This window comes from Sorex araneus, chromosome 6, assembly GCF_027595985.1.
Source record: "Sorex araneus isolate mSorAra2 chromosome 6, mSorAra2.pri, whole genome shotgun sequence".
Lineage (NCBI taxonomy): Eukaryota > Metazoa > Chordata > Mammalia > Eulipotyphla > Soricidae > Sorex > Sorex araneus.
Window position 1 is genome coordinate 90,044,166 of NC_073307.1, and position 20,326 is coordinate 90,064,491.

The 20,326-nt window shown below is 50.5% G+C and overlaps 1 protein-coding gene across 1 annotated transcript; it reads right to left on the reverse strand.

The window, feature by feature from the left end:
* Positions 1–1,250: 1,250 nt before the first annotated feature.
* Positions 1,251–13,321, reverse strand: AICDA (activation induced cytidine deaminase). The gene is made up of 5 exons (XM_012933195.2): positions 13,202–13,321; positions 4,993–5,140; positions 3,460–3,730; positions 2,133–2,248; positions 1,251–1,304 (listed from the first exon to the last, which is right to left on the reverse strand). Exons 1-5 carry the CDS (start codon positions 13,207–13,209, stop codon positions 1,251–1,253), a joined length of 597 nt encoding a protein of 198 aa, XP_012788649.1. The 5' UTR covers positions 13,210–13,321.
* Positions 13,322–20,326: the final 7,005 nt, after the last annotated feature.

The following is a 20,326-nucleotide window of genomic DNA, read 5'->3' on the forward strand; positions in this document are numbered from 1 at the left end:
ACTTTTTTGTTTTGTTTTGGGGTCACAACCAGACAATACTCAGGCGTTACTACCGCCTCTGCCCTCAGGAATCATTCCTGGCTGGATCAGGGGACCACATGGGATGCCTGGGATTGAACCCGGGTCGGCCTCATGCAAGGCAAGCGCCATCACTGCTGTCCTGTTTCCCCATTCCCATGTTCAACTTTTCAAACCTTTGAATCAGTTCGTCTTCATGCAAGGGTACTTGGTAATAAGTGTAGTCTCATGGGCTTTACATGCGTGGAGAAGAATCGTGGCCACAACTGGCAGTGCTAAACACTTCGACTGATGTTTAAAAGAGCTTGAGGTTAAAAGAGCCCTGTAGGAGCCTCCTTGCAAGCATCACGTGTCAAGAGTGAGAGGGGACGTGGTAGCTTCTGGAAGGTGAGCTGCTTCCAGCTTCCTGCTTCCAGCTCCATCAAGGCATCGATGACCTGCTGATGCACAGGGGTTAGTCCTGGCTCTGCACTCAGGAATTCCTTCCTCCTGGCAGTGCTCGAGGGACCCTATGGGATGCTGGGAATCAACCCGGGTCGGCCTCGTGCAAGGCAAACGCCCTCCCTGCTGTGTTAATCGCTCCAGTCCTCACGATCATGATTTATGATCCTTTATAACCTAGTCAGAAGGTGACCTTACCTGTTCATTGGTAAGAAAAATAAACTGTACTAACAAGAAAACGTCCTAGGGGGTCGAAGTTGAGGTTGAGCGAATGCTTCTCCTGTGTCTCTGTCCCAGGCACAAAAACATCAGCCTCAAAAGACAAATCAATCAACCAAACAAAGACAAATCAATCAACCAAACAAAGACAAATCAATCAACCAAACGTGCATGGATATTCATGCTCTGAGAGGTTTGTGCTATAGTCCCTTATTAGGAGCCTCTAAGAGATCACTTCAGAGTAATCCCCAAAGGAAAAGAGGGAAAAAACCAATTTTGTTCTACAGTCATAATCAATCAAATGATTTTGAAAATTTTTGTTTTGGTTTTCTACCTTCCCCGAGACGTGCCCTAGAAGGAGGTCCCAGACCCTGCAATTCCATAATACCCCAGCAGGGGGAGGCATAGCCTTGAAAATGTGCAGTTATACCTCTGCTCCCATTTTCAAGGGTTTTTTTTTTCTTTTCAAGTCATATTTTTCTCTAAGTAGAAAAACGGAAAACGTGGATTGTCCTTTTCCCACACTCTCTTCAGAGGCAGTTTGTCGTAGGCGACATCCTAAGAGGTCAGTATCAAAGTCCCAAAGTACGAAATGCATCACGTAGATCATCCACTTCATACAGGGGCTGTGGAGGAAGGGAAAAAGAAAAGGGGTGAATGGCTGAGGCTTTGGAAGAAAGTGAACTGAAAGGGAGCAGGAGGCAGCCTTGGGAAGAGGCACAGGAGGGACCAGGAGGGACCAGGAGGGAAAGAAAAGTTCAACCTGAGAACTGGGGTGGAAGGGAAAGGAATCTTAGGACTCTGAAATACAGAACCAACTATTGTCGGGAAAGTGACAACAAAAAAGCACATGAGAGAACAAGGTTTTCATAAAGAGCCAAGTGACAAATACACGCAGAGTGCATTTTCTGTGTGATTATAGATGATATAAATGTATACATGGGCGGGGCTGGCGTGATAGCACAGCGGGGAGGGCGTTTGCCTTGCACACAGGGCCGACCCGGATTTGATTCCCAGCATCCCATAGGGTCCCCTGAGCACTGTCAGGAGTAATTCCTGAGTGCATGAGCCAGGAGTAACCCCTGTGCATCGCCGGGTGTGACCCAAAAAGCAATATATATATGTACGTATATATATATATGCATATGTATACGCATGTTGGGTTTGATGTGTAGAAAAGAGACTTAGAGTGAAAATATGAGTGATACATGAGGAAAAAAAGCTGGAAAAAAAGCCCCACTAAAAAAACATACCAGGGGCTGGAGTGATAGCACAGCGGGTAGGGCGTTTGCCTTGCACGCGGCCGACCCGGGTTCAAATCCCAGCATCCCATATGGTCCCCTGAGCACCGCCAGGGGTAATTCCTGAGTGCATGAGCCAGGAATGATCCCTGTGCATTGCCGGGTGTGAACCAAAAAGAAAAATAAATAAATAAATTAAAAAAAAAAACATACCAAAAGAATGCGCCGAAGCTGTCTGGAAAGACGAACTGAATTTTCGTGCAGCCCCTCCCAGGCCTTGAAGGTTCTCTCTCGGTTTTCCACAAAAGTATTCCAGCAATAAAAATAATCTTTAAAGGTCCAGGGAGATAGATAGTTAGTACAATGGTTAGAGTCGACCCCAGCTCAACCCCGGCACCACGTGTGGTCCTCCAAGCCCTGCCAGGAGTGATCCCTGAGCACAGAGTCCTGAGTTAGCTCTGTGAGCACCCCTGGGTACCACCCCCAAATGAAAACCAAAGTATTTTATATTGTTATCGTTTTGGCATATGCATCTCCAAAATACAGTAACAGGTATATACAAACCTCTCGGAGAGCCCAGCAAACTACCGAGAATATCTCGCCCACACGGCAGAACCTTGGCATATTCGATACGCCCAAAACAGTAACAATAGGTCTCATTCCCCTGACCCTGCAAGAGCCTCCAATTGTTGGGAGAGACGAGTAAGGAGAGGCTGCTAAAATCTCAGGGCTGCGTGTAATAGAGACGTTACTGGTGCCCGTTCGAATAAACTGACAAACAATGGGATGACAGTGATACGGTGATTGGTGATTGTTTTGTCTTGGGGTCACACCCATTGTTTTGTCTTGGGGTCACACCCAGTGATGCTCAGGGCTTACTCCTGGCTCTGCACTCAGGACTCACTCCTGGCGGTGCTCGGGGGGCCATATAGAATGCCGGGGATCCAACCCGGGTTGGCTGCATTGCAAGGCAAGTGCCCTACCCATTGTACTATCTCTCCTGCGCCGAAAAACATTTTAAAAGGGGCTTGGAGCGTGGAGGGTGGACAAGATGATTTCAAACCAATAAAATTCTAGTCCCCCTTAATTTGGGGCTTTGGCGGAGCACACCTGGTAGTGCTCAGGGCTCTACCTGGCTCTTTGCTGGGGAAGGCGGGGGGGGGGGGGGGAAACATATCCTGTGTGTATTTGGGGATCAAGTTTACGTCAACTAGGGGCTGGAGTGGTAGCACAGCAGGGAGGGCATTTGCCTTGCATGCAGCCGACCCGGGGTTCAACCCCCGGCATCCCATAGGGTCCCCCAAGCATCCCCAGGAGTAATTCCTGAGTGCAGAGCCAGGAGTGAGCCCTGAGCATCGCCGGGTGTGAGCCCAGACCCCTCACCCCCCAATATAACCAGACAGGTGCCAACCATACGCACCTTTTCTCATCTTTTCCTATTTTGACACCCCGACCCCATTCCAATGCACAGTTGGGGGCTTGGCCGGGGGTCCCCCCTCCCCACCCCCCGCCCGCCCGCCGCACCCTGCCCTGCAGTCACCTTTGAAGGTCATGATGGCGAGCTGCACCCCCGCGCGGTGCAGCCGCCGCAGCCCCTCGGGCTCGGCCTTGCGGTCCTCGCAGAAGTACAGGCGCGCGGCGAAGATGCGCAGGCTGAGGTTGGGGTTCCCCCGCAGGAAGTCGGCCACGTGCCGCGCGCAGTCGTAGCAGGGGCTCCACGACGTGAACCAGGTGACGCGGTAGCAGCGGCCGGGGTCCAGGTCCCAGTCGGAGATGTAGCGGAGGAACAGCAGCTCCACGTGGCAGCCGGACTGCGGGGGGCAGCCGGACAGAGGGGTGACCGGGGGCGGGGGGCAGCCGGACAGAGGGGTGACCGGGGGCGTTGGGGGGCCAATCGCGCGCCCCGCTGTGCTCAGGGCTGGCTCTGCACTCGGGGTTCCCCTTGGGCGGGAATCAGGGGACCCTTTGGGGTGCAAGGTGAGCGCCCTACCTGCTGTATCATTGCTCTGGCCCTCTGCGCTTTTTTAAAAAATTATTTTATTTTATTTTTTTGCTTTTTGGGTCACATCCCGTGATGTGCAAAGGTGACTCCTGGCTCTGCACTCAGGAATTACTCCAGGCAGTGCTCGGGGGACCCTATGGGATGCCAGGGATCGAACCCAGGTCGGCTGCTTACAAGGCAAACGGCCTCCCCGCTGTGCTATCGCCCCAGCCCCCCTCTGTGCTTTTGTGGTTCGCTGCCTATTGTCAGGGCTGACTCCTGGCTCTGCTACTCAGGGAACCCGGGTTCAAGGCACAGGCCCTATCCGTTGTATCATTGCTCTGTGCTTTTGTTGTTTCCAGCTATACTCGGGGCTTGCTGGGTATATTCTGGCTCTGCACTCAGGGATCATCTTGGGTAGGCTCAGGGGATCCTCATGAGGTGCTGGGATTCGAACCCGGGTTCAAGGCAAATGCCCTATACAATGCATTATTACTGCTCGGGCCCTCTGTGCTATTGTTGCTTCCTGCTGTGCTCAGGCCTCACTGAGTAGACTCTGGCTCTGCACTCAGGGGTCACCTCCTGCTGGGCTCAGGGGACCCAAATGGGGTGCAAGGGATGGAACCCCGGGAGCAAGGCAAGCGCTCGCACTCCCTGAGGGATGGTTGCTCTGGCCCCTTGCCCCTTTGTTGCTACTTGTCCCGAATGCCAGGTCCTGATCAGTCCCGTAGCGGGTGTTAAGGGCGCGAGCAATGCCCTCATGTCACCGACTCCATCCAGAGGGCAAGGGCGACAATTGGAGGAAGGTGGTGCCACAATGTAAGTGGAGGCAAGGGACCAGAGCGAGAGCACAGCTGGGAGGGCGCTTGCCTTGCACGCGGCCGCCCAGGGTTCAATCCTGGCATCCCAGAGGGTCCCCTTGAGCACTGCCAGGAGTTAATCCTGAGTGCAGAGCCAGGAGGAACCCCTGTGCATCGCCAGGTGTGATTCATAAAGGAAAAAAAGAAGCGTGGCGGGAAAGGGATTTGGGGACTGGCAGGAAGGTCGGCAGCAGGTGGCCGAACTCCCGGGGAGCAGGGCGCGCGTCCCTACCTTGTTGCGAAGGTAACCGAAGTCCAGGGAAAAGGACGTGGCGCTGTCCCGCCGCTTCACCACGTAGCACAGGTAGGTCTCGTGCCGCCCCTTGGCCCAGCGCACGTTTTTGAAGTGGTAGAGAAACTTCTTCTGCTTCATGAGGAGGCTGCGGCGAGAGGTGGGGGGAGGGGAGGATACAGATTGTCGCCCCCCGAAGCCCCACCCCCTAAGCCCCGTCCTACCCAGCCCTGGTGGGTTCCTGCCGTTTCCTATTCGCCTCCAGCTTCTACCTAGTCACTCCACTCATCGCGACCCGGGTTCGATTCCTCCGCCCCTCTCAGAGAGCCCGGCAAGCACCCGAGAGGATCCCGCCCGCACGCAGAGCCTGGCAAGCTCCCCGTGGCGTATTGGGTATGCCTAAAACAGTCACAAGTCTCACGACGGAGACGTTACTGGGATGACAGTGCTACAGACAGTGCTATTTATTTATTTATTTCATTTTTAAATTTTTTTTTTGCTTTTTGGGTCACGCCTGGCGATGCACAGGGGTTACTCCTAGTTTTGCACTCAGGAATTACCCCTGGCGGTGCTCAGGGGACCATATGGGATGCTGGGATTCGAACCCGGGTCGGCCGCGTGCAAGGCAAACACCCTACCCGCTGTGCTATTGCTCCAGCCCCCTATTTATTTATTTATTTATTTTTATTGCTTTTTGGGTCACACCTGGTGATGCTTAGCAGTGCTTGGGGAGTCACTCGTGGAAGTAATCAAAGTACTATATGGTGCTGGGCATTGAACCCCGGACCTCTGCATGCACAGTCATCACCCTAAGCCATCTAGAATTTTTTTTTTCTTCTTGGGCCACATCCAGGGATGCACAGGGATTTCTCCTGGCTCTGCACTCAGGAATGACTCCTGGTGGTGCTCGGGGGACCCTATGGGATGCCGGGGATCAATCCGGGTCGGCCACATGCAAGGCAAACGCCCAACTCACTGTTCTATCGCTCCAGCCCCTCATCCATTTTTTAAAACCTAAGTTCCTTTTTTTTTCATACCTGGTGATTCACAGGGGTTACTCCTGGCTCTGCACTCAGGAATGACTCCTAGCAGTGCTCGGGGGACCCTATGGGATGCTGGGAATTGAACCCGGGTTGGCCGCATGCAAGGCAAACGCCCTACCCGCTGTGCTATCGCTCCAGCCCCTTAAGTTCCTTTTATTGAATCACCATGACAACCACCAGGAGGGATCCCCGAGTGCAGAACCACCAGTAAGCCCTGAGCACTGCCAAGTGTGGTCCCCAGACAGACAAAGCTTGCCCTGGGCACACAGTTATGGAAACCTGAAGAGGAGTGAAATAAATCAGGAAGTGAAAGACACAGAATGGAGGGGCTAGAGCGATAGCACAGCGGGGAGGGCGTTTGCCTTGCACACGGCCGACCCGGGTTTGAATCCCAGCATCCCATAGGGTCCCCTGAGCACTGCCAGGGGTGGTTCCTGTGTGCAGAGCCAGGAGGAACCCCTGTGCATCGCTGGGTGTGACCTAAAAAAAAAAGGAAAAAAACACAGGATGGATTCATTCACAAATGGGATGGGAATAAGTGAACTGGCAAAACCCAAAAAAACTTGGGGTGGGGGATGGAAGTGGTGGCAGGAGGGAAGTTGGGGACATTGGTGGTGGGAAATGTCCACTGGGGAAGGGACGGGAGTTGGAACCTTGTATGGCTGAAGACCAATCAATCAGGAACAACTTGGTGACCGTGTTCTCACACGGATTCAATTAAAATGATTTTTTTCAATTAAAAAAAAAAAGATTTCTTATCCATAGTACTAAGTGGCTCCTGGAGGGGAGGGAACAGAGTGGGGACAATGATTAGAGGGCTCTCCGGTGGGATGGCCTTGGAACTTTGGATGTGGTGAGGCTTCTATCCGGAGAAGTAATGCTGCTAAAACTCCTGGATTTCCATAATGCCCGAGACCAATGTTTTCCATCCTGTTTTCTGTAGGCACATAATTACATGATTTTGAATGTTGTGTAATTTCAGAGTCTGGTGCTTTGATGTTTTGAAATGATTATTGGCAGGGTCTCTCCTGGCGGGGGGCTTAAAGGGGCGCCTGTGGTCCTGGAGATCAAACCAGGGCTTCTTCATATAGTAGGGGGTGCTCCAGCCTTGCGTGTTACCTCCCTGCTCTTCTGTTGCTTCTTTAAAAATTCATTTTTTAGATTATATTTTTTGGGGGAGGCTTTTTGGGTTAAATCTGGCCATGCTCAGGGGTTCTTCCTGGCTCTGCACTCAGGAATTACTCCTGGCGGTTTCTCAGGGGATCCTAAGGGATGCTGGGGATCGAACCCGGGTCAGCTGTGTGCAAGGCAAACGCCCTCTCCGCTGTACTATTGCTCCGGTCCCCTTCTGAGGCTTTTTTAAAGGGGCTATAATCTAAATCAGTCCTGGTCGGGTCTGTTTCCTAGCTCCTAGACACATCTTAGATGCCACCGCACTGTAATTATGGGAAATAGCAGGTATGGGAGCCCCCCTCACAGCGTTCCCCCCCCAGGCCAGGCAGTGTGGCTGGCACCGGGCTGAGTGCTCTCTGGTTATCGTCCTGAGACTACGACAGGAATGTATTTGTCCAACCCAGAGTCAGGCTGTCAGCACCTAATGGTCTCTGCAAACACGCTGAGAACTAATCAAAGTAAACCTAGTGAGGAATTTGAATACGGTTTGCTGGCAGGAGAATTGAAACTTTTTTTTTTTAAGCACCGAGGTGTAATTTACATGCATAATATATAAATTGTCCAGTTCTATGAAGGTTGTGAGACGTAAACACCCCCTAAATTACTACCAGCATCAGGGGACAGAACATTTTCAGGGTTTGCTTGTTTCATTTGCTTTAAAAAAAAATTGTCTTTTTTTTTTTTTTTTTACTCCTGGCTCTGCACTCAGGAATTACTCCTGGTGGTGCTCAGGGGACCATATGGGATGCTGGGATTCGAACCTGGGTCGGCTGCGTGCAAGGCAAACGCCCTACCCGCTGTGCTATTGCCCCAGCCCCCCTCAAAACTTTTTAAAAAATGATTTTATTATTAAATCACTGTGAGATAGATCCTTACAAAGCCGTTCATTATTTGGTTTCAGTCCTACAGTGTCCCAACACCCATCCCTGCACCCGTGTCCCCAGGTTCCCTCCCATCCTCTCCCCCCCATGCTTTTTTAACTTTTTTTAAAAGAGAGGTGTTGGGGGACAAACTTGGCTGTGTTCAGGGAATTACTCCTGGCTGGGAACTGGGAACCAGGTGGGGTACTGGGGATACAACCTGAGTTGGCTGTGTGCAAGGCAAGTGCCCTACCCATTGCACTATCTCTCTGGCCCCCTGACTCATTTGCAATCAATTCTCCCCTCCTCCAGCCCTCTATGAAGCTATTTTCCACAACTTTTTGTTTTGGGGCCACAACCTACAATCCTCCGGGCTTACATCTGGCTCTGCACCCAGGGGTTACTCCTGGCGGTGCTTGGGGGGACCGTATGGGGTGCTGGGAGTCAAACCCGGGTCTGCAGTGTGTAAGGCAAACGCCCTACATGCTGTCCTATCACTTTGGCCTCCGCTTTCTTTTTCTCTGTTTTCCATAACTTTGTGTTTCATCGCTTAGAATTTCATATCCATCAGGCATAATCCCTTGCGTTATGTGTGACCCCTTTCACTTAGCAGCGCCCACCACATTCTTTCGTGGTGTTGTGCGTCTAATTTTGCACGGATAACCCTTTCCTTGTGCAGACCCTTGTGGCTCGCTCGTATTGGGAAGCCGTTGGGATTCACTTGCCGCTCTTGTGCAGAGAAGGGGTATTGCGGGGGCTGGAGCAATAGCACAGCGGGGAGGGCGTTTGCCTTGCACGGGGTCTACCCGGGTTCGATTCCCAGCATCCCATAGGGTCCCCTGAGCACCGCCAGGAGTGATTCCTGAGTGCAGAGCCAGAGTAACCACTGTGCATTGCCGGTGTGTTCATGACGCGGTTGTCTTATTGGAACAGGACTGGGGATTCTTGGGGAGGTGGTGGGCTGACTTTCCTCCTTTCTCATTGGTCGAAGTCAGGTTACGTGCGTTGACTTTAGCCAATCCCTGGCAAGGGAATTGGCTCAGCCGAGGGCAGGTTCGATTCCCAGCATCCCATAGGGTCCCCTGAGCACCGCCAGGATTAATTCCTGAGTGCAGAGCCAGGAGTAACCCCTGAGCATCGCTGAGTGTGACCCAAAAAGAAAAAAAAACCCCAGCTGGTTATTGGTTTGGGGCACTGGAAAAAAAAAATCTACAAATTGTGGCCTTAGAGATAGAGAGTAGAGAGCTTGCCTTCCATGTCCCCCACCCAGGTTGGATCCCCAGCCCGCTATGTGGTCCCTCAAGACCCCTCCAGGTGTGATCCCTGAACACATAGCCAAGAAGTAGGAGTTGAGCATTACCCAGGTGAGGTCAAAACCCAACCAACAGAAAGAACCCAAAGACCAAGAAGGCTAGAGGGAGTGTGTAAGGAAAATCCCGAATGCCCAGGGAGGTGGCTCCAAGGGCTTGGAGACCTTCTCCGGCTGGAACAGTGGAGTCCCCGGCACTGCACGGTCCCCAGGACACCCTTGGGAATGACCCCCAAGCACTTCCAATTGTCTCCTAAAAAAAATGCTGGTGTTTGGCCTGGTCGCACGTGTTGGCAAAAGTGTCTGTGTGGCACCCACAATGCACCAAGGTGTGGTGCTCAGGGCTGACTCCTGGCTCTGTGCTCAGGGATCACTACTGCCGGTGCTTAGGGACCATATGGGATGTCAGGAATCAAACCCGGCTCAGCCGCATCTAAGGCAAACACCCTCCCCACTGCACGGTCTCTCCGGCCCAACGGCAAGATCTGTTCAAGGGCCAACGGGACACGAGTCCTTTCCGTGAATGTGACACGCCTCTCAGTGGCTGGGTTGCTCTCTGGAGCCATCCTTTTCTTTCCATCTGCCCAGAATCCTCTCAGCACCCTGCTCTTCTCTTCCTGGCTCCAAGGATTTGATGGAGCTTATTTGGTTTTTTTTTTTTTTTTTTTGGTTTTTGGGTCACACCTGGCGATGCACAGGGGTTCCTCCTGACTCATGCACTCAGGAATTACTCCTGGCCCTGCTCAGGGGACCCTATGGAATGGTGGGAATCAAACCCAGGTGGACTGAGTGCAAGGATACGCCCTACCTGCTGTGCTATCACTCCAGCCCCAGTTTTTTTTTTTTTCTAATGTAGGAGTACTGCTATTTATTCAGCCATTGATTAAGCTGATTGAATCGGGCATGAACTCCACATTACTTTTTTTTAAAATACAAAATGTTAATTTTATTTTATTATTTTATTATTATTATTATTATTGCTTTTTGGGTCACACCCGGTGATGCTCAGGGGTTACTCCTGGCTCATGTACTCAGGAATTATTCCTGGCAGTGCTCGGGGGACCATATGGGATGCTGGGAATCAACCCAGGTCAGCCATGTGCAAGGCAAATGCCCTCCCCCTATACTATCGCTCCAGCCCCTATTATTATTATTATTATTATTATTATTATTATTTTAATCACTGTGAGATACAGTTACAAAGCTTTCCTGTTTGAGTTTCAGTCATACAATGATTGACCACCCATCCCTCCACCAGGACACATCCTCCACCACCCAGAACCCCAGTACCCCTCCTCCCCGCCCAACCCCTCCCCCCTGCCTCTCTGGCAGACAATCTCCCCCATACTCTCTTTTGTTTTATTATTTTTTTTTTGCTTTTTGGGTCACACCTGGCGATGCACAAGGGTTATTCCTGGTTCATGCACTCAGGAATTACTCCTGGCGGTGCTCAGGGGACTATATGGGATGCTGGGAATCAACCCAGGTTGGCCTCATGCAAGGCAAACGCCCTCCCCGCTGTGCTATTGCTCCAGCCCCAAACCCCGTACTCTCTTTTGATGGAGAGTTTCTGTTGTTGTTGATGTTGGAGCCACCCCTGGCAGTGCTCCGGGCTTAATTCTGGCTCTGGGCTCAGGAATCACTCTTGGTGGAGCTCAGGGGAGCTGGGATCCAATCAGGGTGGACTGGCCTGCAAGGCAAGCGCCTCACCCACTACTCTCCGGCCCCTGTGTAGGAGTGTGTCCAGCCCCCGGGCTGACAGCTGCTCTGCACAGCTGTGTCCCCTGAGGCGGAACGTGACTGTACCCCCAGCAGTGCAAGCCGGAGAGGAGCGAGTTAAAAATAAGCTGGCCACTCATGTGATCACTCCAAGACATTGCACAAACAGTACTTACAAAAAAATTCTAAATTTCTTTGGGTTGAATTTCATCTTTTTTTTTTTTTTTGCTTTTTTTTTTTTTTAAGTAACACCTCCACCGTTTTTTTTTTTTTTCCCTTTTCTTTTTGGGTCACACCCGGCGAACCACAGGGGTCACTCCTGGCTCTGCACTCAGGAATCCCCCACCCCCCGCCCCCGGCGATGCTCAGGGGACCCTATGGGATGCTGGGAATTGAACCTGGGTCGGCCTCGTGCAAGGCAAATGCCCTCCCCGCTGTGCTATTGCTCCAGCCCCCCACCTTCACCTTTTGCTTTGCATTTTTTTTATAGACTACCAGATCCTTTGTCTTATACATCAGACTAAATGTTCAAAATTTTATTTGCCAATGAAGCAGAGGTTTAATTTCCTTGCTCTCAGGAAGATTTTCTGAAAAACACTTAGTTCTACCACTTAATATATATATTATATATATATCATATATATATATATGAGAGAGAGGGGGGAGGGAGAGGGGGAGAGAAATGACTGAAGGATTAAGTTGGGGGCTGGAGTGACAGTACAGTGTATAGGGCGCTTGCTTGCATGCAGCCACCCTGGATTTGAGCCCAGGCATCCCCCCGTGTGCCCTGAGCCTCGACAGTCAGTGATCCCTGAGCCTGGAGTAAGCCTAGTGGTTAGGTCTGATTCTCAGGCATTTCTTCATAAAACCAGGAATGGATTTCCTACTGTATTATAGCTCCAGCTTTCTCCCTGTATCTTTTTTTTTTTTTTTTTTTTTTTGCATTACACCCGGCGATGCACAGGGGTTACTCCTGGCTCTGCACTCAGAAATTACTCCTGGTAGTGCTCGGGGGACCCTATGGGATGCTGGGGATCGAACCCGGGTCAGCCGCATGCAAGGCAAGCGCCTTACCCTCTGTACTATAGCTCCAGCCCCTAGGAATGAATTTCTGAGGAAATAACTTCACCGTCGAGGGAGCGAGCGCACACAGGTGCTGTGAGGTTTTTGTTTTTTTTTAAACACACGGCGCATTGAAAAGAGAAGAAATGAAAAAAGATGAGGTCTAGTGACAGTGCCCTTCGCTGAACGAGCACGAGCCAGTCATATGCGTGACAGCATTGCTTTCTCTTTGTCAGGGGTCACAGCCCTAGCGCCTTATTTTCCTGCCATCCGTTCTGAGCCTTGGCATGACGGAATCGCTTCCTTTGTAACAAAATTATTCTGCTAAGAAAGTTCATTTTCAAGCTCTTTGACAGTTGACTATTTATATACAATGATGAGCCCGTCCTGTTTTTAGCCACTGAACCAGAGCTTACCCTCACCTTTTTTTTTCACTTTTTGGGGTACACCCAGTGTTGCACAGGGGTTCCTCCTGGCTTTGCACTAAGGAATTACTCCTGGCGGTGCTCAGAAGACCATATGGGATGCTGGGAATCGAACTCGGATCAGCCGCGTGCAAGGCAAACACCTTACCCTCTGTACTATCACCCCAGCCCCCAGAGTTACCCCTTTATGTGTTTTTTTTTCTTTTTTTGCTTTTTGGGTCACACCCGGCGATGCACAGGGGTTCCTCCTGGCTCTGCACTCAGGAATTATTCCTGGCAGTGCTGGGGGGACCGAATGGGATGCTGGGAATCGAACCCGGGTCAGGCAAACACCTTACCCACTGTGCTGTCTATCCCCCTTTCCCCTAGAGCTCTCCCTTTTAATACGGTGAGAGTCTCCAAACATTCCCTGCCCATTAGCACCATAAACTAGTCGGAACCGAGGCGCAAAGCTCAGGCCTCACCAACCCATCCTGCAAAAAAGATCTTTGAAATGGGACCAGGCAACAGAGAAAGGGTGAGCTCGCAGGAGGGCTGATGAGAGAGCTGGAGAAGTGAGCGTGGGCAGTGGGTGAGTCAGAGGGCAGCTGCCAGGCTCTCCAGAAGCCGCCTCCTTACCTGTCCATTGGGCAATCCAGGGCGTCTGTCCCTCTGAGCGAAGCAGGCCACGGGAGCTGGCTCAAGGTGTGCTGCTTCTCTGACAACACCGGGGCCCCAAAATTCAAATTTGAGCCAGCTCTGGAGGGCTCCTCCTCCTCCTCACCCCAGCATCGTTGCCCCCACTGGGTACCCCAAAGGCCTTCCTCCTGTTAGGGTGCAGTGAAGAGGGGCGGGGCCACACGGGCAAGAAGGATTGGATGCCACCTTCCTTTTTTTTTAAAAAAAAAAGATTTTATTTTCATAAAATTTCAAAGCAGCACACATGGGTTTGGTGCTAACATACTTGCTTGCATTCTCTGTCCCTCTCAGAGAATGCTGGGGAATGCTGGGGATTGAACCCGGGTCGGCCGGGTGCAAGGCAAACACCCAACCTGTTGTACTATCCTCTGCCTCTAGAGTTAATCCATTTTGAAATTCATTTGGGAGTCTCTGGATCAAGGCCATTAATGCGAGTTGAACAGCCTTGCATTGAGACGGTGCCCAGGGGCAGTTCATGGGTGTGACAGAGAGGACCCTAGGAATGTCACCTTCCTTAACTGTAGGTCTGTTGTTGTTTCTTTTAAAGCTTTTTGGGTCACCCCTAGCAATGCTTAGGGTTCACTCCTGGCTCTGCACTCAGGAATTCCTCCTGGTGGTGCTCAGGGGACCATATGGGATGCTGGGAATCGAACCTGGGTCATCCGTGTGCAAGGCAAACGCCCTCCCTGCTGTGCTATCGCTCCAGCCTGCAACTGTAGGTTCTTTCAAGGTATTCTTTCAAAAAAAATTTATCTACTCCCTGTCAACTAGATAAAAGACCAAGAGACAGTTGTATTAGTCACAGTCGCAATAGGAGGCCAGAGAAAATAAAGCAGATAGGACATTTACCTTCCTGCTGGCAACATTTACTGGCCAACCCATGTTCATTTCCAGCATCCCCAGTGGTCCCCCATTCCCTACCAGGAGTGGCCCCTGGGCACAGAGTCAGAAGTAAGTATCTGGGAGTGGCCCCAAAACCATTTGCAAAAAATTTTTAGTGGTACTTACATATGAGCAAATACCCTCATTTATTTAATCATTTTTTTTTTTTTTATTTTGGGTGTTTGGGCGACACCTGGCTGTGCTCAGGGCTGACTCCTCGCTCTGCACTGTGGTGTCACCCCTGTCATTTCTCAGGGGACCACATGGGGTGCTAAGGATCAAGGCTGTCAGGCCAGCAGTCTACCTGCTAAACTATCTCTCCGATCCTCTTCAGAGCTTTGTTTTCCGGGTCATACCTAGTGGTGCTCAGGGCTTAGGACTGGTATGAGCACTATTTTCAGAGACTGAAGTTCATGTATTGAAAGCCTAATGAGCGCGGCGCATGGGACAGTACTGCAGGGAGGGCATTTGACTTGCAAGCCCTCAACCCTGGTTTGATCCCCAGCATCCCATAGGGTCCACAAGCACCTCCAGGAGTAATGTCTGAGTGCAAGAATAACTCCTGAGCATCACCGGTTTGAGCCCCCAAGCAAAACAAAACAAAAAAATAATCCTAGATGAGAAAAAATGTAAAGTAGCTTTGAATGGGGCCACATGGCATTTGATAGTTCCTCAGGGGATTTACGATTTTGTATAGGGCTTTGAAAAGGAATAATGGGGTGTGGGGGGGAAATGAAATGCTGACAAAAGGCAATAAGTCTAGAAGCCACAGAATAGGAGTACCTCAAAATGGAAGGACCTTAGTAAGCATCCACCCTTAAGCAGCTCAAAAAGGAACGTGTGGAGGTTGGAGCGATAGCACAGCGGGTAGGGCGTTTGCCTTGCACTCGGCTGCCCCAGGTTCGATTCCCAGCATCCCATAAGGTCCCCTGAGCACCGCCAGGAGTAACTCCTGAGTGCAGAGCCAGGACTAACTCCTGAGTGCAGAGCCAGGAGTAACTCCTGAGTGCAGAGCCAGGAGTAACTCCTGAGTGCAGAGCCAGGAGTGTGACCCCTGTGCATCGACAGTTGTGACCCCCCCCAAAAAAAAAGGGAACATGTGTGTTTGGAAAGAGGTCAAAATTCAGGCATGAAACTAGGTCAGCCACAGAATAATCTAACCAAGTTACCAACCAAGTTACCTTAGCACATCAAGGCTCTCGGGTGCTGAAGAGAGAGAGGAAGAGGATGCAATTCTTGTGAGACTCAAGTTTGAGCCAGCTGCTGTATATGCCTCAACTCACCCCCTTCCCCATGACCACATGTGCCACATGTGCCCTTGCATTTGTTTGGGGTGGGGTCGGGGTCGGGAATGTGGTAGCACACCCAGTGGTGCTTAGGATTTACCATCGGCTTTATTCAGGGATCACTACGAGTGGTGCTCAGGGAACTTGGGGTGCCAGGAATCGAACCTGGGATCTAGCCTGGGTTGACCTGAGGCCAAGGCAGGCGCCCTACCACACTATAGTGTGGCTCTACCCCCTCAGCGCTTTTCTTTTCTTTTCTTTTCTTTTTTTTTTTTTTTTTTTTTTTTGCTTTTTGGGTCACACCCGGCGATGCACAGGGGTCACTCCTGGCTCATGCACTCAGGAATCACCTCTGGCGGTGCTCAGGGGACCATATGGGATGCTGGGATTCGAACCTGGGTCGGCCGCATGCAAGACAAACGCCCTACCCGCTGTGCTATCACTCCAGCCCCTCCTCAGCGCTTTTCTTATTCCTCTTGGTAGAACAGTAAACAGAGGGATGAAATGAGAAAAACGATTTCTGTAATTCTCTGAGTCAATCAGTCCAAACAGGGGTCTCCTCCCTTCCCGAGTTTGGATCCCACCCCTGGTGTCTGGAGTTTGGAAGGAGAAGAGACTCTTCCTTAGGTGCTACATGTCACCTCAGGCACGGTACCAGGTGAAGACCTTGAGGAAATCATAAAAGTTATTTTTTTTTATTTTTGGGTCACACCCGGTGATGCACAGGGGTTCCTCCTGGCTCTGCACTCAGGAATTACCCCTGGCGGTGCTCGGGGGACTCTATGGGATGCTGGGAATCAAATCCAGGTCGGCTGCGTGCAAGACAAACGCTCTACCCCCTGTGCTATTGCTCCAGCCCCAATCATAAAAGTTTATGTATTAAAAAAAAAACATGATTTTCGTGGAGGAGTTGTTGAGGAACAGCTGGCACCAAGGCAGGACTCTGGGGCTGTGTGCTTTCTGTTGTATTCAGTAAACATAAGCTGTTAATTTGATTTGACACAGAGCCCATAAGTGTGTGTGTGTATGTGTGTGTGCGCGCATCACACCCAAAGTGCTCAGGGCTCACTCTTGGCTCTATGCTCAGGGATCATTCCTAGCAGTGCTGGGAGATCACACGCAGTGCCAGGAATCGAACCCACGCTGGTCACGTGCCACACAAGTGTCTTACCCTCTGACCCTGACCCTTCTGCACTATCTCTCTGACCCACAGAATCACTGCTATCCCGGTTTCATACAGGCTGCTGACAGAAAACTTGCTAACAAAACCTTTTTTTGGTTTTGTTTTGTTGTTTCTGTTGTTGCTTTTGTTGTTGTCTTTTTGGGTTCCGCACTGAGGAATTACTGCTGGTGGTGCTCAGGGGACCATATGGGATGTCGGGGATCCAACTCGGTCCCCGCTGTGCTATGGCTCTGGTCCCACTAACAAAACTTCTAACAAAAGCAAAATTAAGGAGTCTTTCTAACGGCCGTTTAGAGCGTCAGGCGTGAGAAAGGCAGTGTTGGGTACCCCTAGCGAACAGCAGTTTCTCTGAAAGCGGACCACCTTTCCGAGGAAGGCAAAGACGCATCTTTTGGGTGCAACTTTTATTCCTGATGACTTCTAATCACCAGTGAGATGCGGGGGGAAAAAAAAAAAACTTCCCAGCTGGGAGGAGGGGGTTTATTCAGCTCTGCTTTCAAAGCCGGTCTCTTTACTTATGCCCCTCACCACGCGGCCATTTCTCTTGAAAAACCACAGCACAACTGGCGTGGCATTATTTCTAACACAACAAGCTGCGTCAGGAAATTTGGAGCCTGCACACCTGGGCCGCCGTCCTGATTCTGCACGATGAGAACAGGGCAGGGGTTTCACAGGGCCCAAGGTGTGGGGCCGGAGCCCCCCTCTCCCCGGGGGGCTCTCCAGGGGGTTCATTCCTGTTCCTGAGAGCCAGCCCTTTCCCACAATGACTCCCCCGTGGCTATTTGTGGACTCCAGGTTGATTGCTCAATCTGATACTAGCTTGTTTTTGAAAGAGCCCCCCAAAAAGGGGTCTGTGTGGGTGAATGTGGCTTTTGGAGTGCTTCAACTTCTGCATTTCCCAAATTTTGTTTTTCTCACTTTACGACCACCAGTCATGGTATTTTATTTTTCTGGGGGGTGCCAAGAAGAGAGGGACAGACCTTTAAACATATACAGAAATTACTCACTCACTTGACCTCAGCCAGACAGCTGCCTCGGGCTCAGTGAGCTCGAACACTAAAACACATTCATCAAAAGCCTCGAGAGCCTCTGAGAACAGGGTTCATAAAGAAAGGCATCATTTAAAAAATTATTTATTTTATTATTATTATTGGCATCAGCAGAGCCTGACAAGCTCCCCGTGGCGTATTCGATATGCCAAAAGCAGTAACAATGATGGGTCTCATTCCCCTGACCCTGAAAGAGCCTCCAATGTGGCACTGTTGGGAAGGATGAGTCAAGAGAGGCTGCTAAAATCTCAGTGCTAGGACGAATGGAGACGTGACTGGTGCTGGCTCGAGCAAATCGATGAACACTGGGACGACAGTGATACAGCATACAGTAATTATTGGCATCATTTCTTTTTATTTAATTTTATTTATTTATTTTTTGAGTCACACTGGCAATGCTCAGGGATTATTCCTGGCTCTGCACTCAGGAATCACTCCTAGCAATGCTTAGGACCATATGGGACGCCAGGGATCAAACCTGAGATGGCCGAATGCCAAGCAAACACCCGACCTTCTGTACTGTCAACTCAGGTCTGATGAGTAATTGGCGGGGGTGGGTGGGGGGAAGAAGGGGCTGGGCCACACTCAGCTATGCTCAGGGGTTACTCCTGGCTCCACAGTCGGGATCTCTCCTCTTAGTGTTCAGGGGGCCATATGGGATGCTGAGCATTGAACCTGGGTCAGCCGCAGGCAAGGCAAGCACCCTATGTGCTGTATTATCACCCCAGGCCCTGTTTCGGGGAAATGAATGAAAGAAGCTCCTGACTCATGCACACAGGGCCATGAGAAAGTCTAACTTTCTAACACAGCAGGGAGTGGGTAGGTTGCTTACATTGCCAGCAACAGACCAGATTCTATCTATTGCACCGTGAGCACTGCCAGGAGTAAGTCCTGAGTATGACCAGGTATGGGTCTCGTCCTAAGTTTTTTTTTTTAAAGGGCTGGAGTGATAGCACAGATATTTGGGTAGCGAGCTGGCCTTGCATCAAACACCACTTTCATCCCCGGCATCCCATATGTCCCCCTAAGCCCGCCAGGAGTGACCACTGAGTGTACAACTAGGTATGGCCCCCAAACCCAAATTAAAAACTTTAAATAATAAAATAATTTAAATAATGTACACCTAGCCAGGGGGCTGGAGCGATAGCACAGCAGGTAGGGCGTTCACCTTTCACGTGGCCGACCCGAGTTCGATTCCTCCGCCCCTCTCGGAGAGCCCAGCAAGCTACCGAGAGTATCCCGCCCGCACGGCGGAGCCTGGCAAGCTCCCCGTGCATATTGGATATGCCAAACACAGTAACAATAAGTCTCACAATGAGAGACATTACTGGTGCCCGCTCGAACAAATTGATGAGCAACGGGATGACAGTGACACCTAGCCAGAGAGGTAACGTAGGTAAAGCTCTTGCCTTGCATGTATGTGGCTGGCCCAACTTGGAGCCTTGGCACTGCAGATAGTTCCCGGAGGATCGCCAGGTGTGATCCTGGGGCAGTCAGGGCTGAGTCCTGAGCACTGCCCGGTGTGGTTAATAAGGTATTCCATAAGCTGCTCAATACAGAAGGAAAATTAGTAAAGGAGGGGGCTGGAGCAATAGCACAGCGGGTAGGGTGTTTGCCTTGCACGTGGCCAACCCAGGTTCAAATCCCAGCATCCCATATGGTCCCCTGAGCACCGCCAGGAGTAATTCCTGAGTATAGAGCCAGGAGTAACCCCTGTGCATCGCAGGGTGTGACCCAAAAAGAAAAAAAAAATTAGTAAAGGAGACTTGGCTCAGAGAAATTGTCAGTTGCAAATAAAAAATCTTTATGAATAGTGCTGCCATGAACACAGAAGTGCAGGTGAGGTTTCTACTGAGCGTTTTGGGACTCCCAGGGAATATTCCAGAAGACGTATTGCTGGGTCATATAGAAGTTGAATTTCTAGGGTTTTGTTTTTTGTTTTTTGTTTGGACTTTATGTAACCCCCAGTGATGCACAGGGTTTACTCCTGGCTCTGCACTCAGGAATTACACCTGGTGGTGCTCGGGGACCATATGGGATGCTGGGAATCAAACCCGTGTCGGCTGTGTGCAAGGCAAACAAACACCCTACCTGCTGTACTATTGCTCCAGCCCCTGAATTTCTAGGTTTTCTTTTTTTTGAGGACAGTCCATATTGTTTTCCAAAAATGTCCAGACAGGTCGGCATTCCCGCCAACAGTGAAGGAGCATCCCTTTCTCCCCACATCAGCACCAGCACTGGTGGTTCTCATTCTTTTGATGTGGTATTTTGATTTGCATCTCCCTGATTAGTGATGTAGAGCACTTTTTTTCCCCATGTGCCTCTTGGCCATTTGTATTTCTTCTTTGAGTTTGTTCATTTCTTCTCCCCACTTTTTGATGGGGTTGGATATATTTTTCTTGTCAGTTTCTACCAGTATATCTTTGATATTAACCCCTTGTCTGATAAGTATTGGCTAAATAATTTTTCCCACTCCTTGGGCTATCTTTGTATTTTACTGTTTATTTTGAGGTGCAGGAGCTTCTTTATTTAATATAGTCCCTTTTCTTTATTTTCACTTTCAACTTGTTTGGTCAGTGGTGTTTTATCTTTGAAGATGCCCTTAGCGTTAATGTCCGTGTGACAATGACAGTTGGACAAGTGCTCTCTGGACAAGAATTGAGTA

Bases quoted from the DNA above. Each gene is read 5' to 3' on its own strand.
- AICDA (XM_012933195.2), bottom strand. The intron at 3,731-4,992 runs GTAGGGACGCGC...TGCCCCCCGCAG, and splicing joins TCGGTTACCTTCGCAACAAG to TCCGGCTGCCACGTGGAGCT. The intron at 2,249-3,459 runs GTGACTGCAGGG...GGACCTTTAAAG, and splicing joins CGCCATCATGACCTTCAAAG to ATTATTTTTATTGCTGGAAT.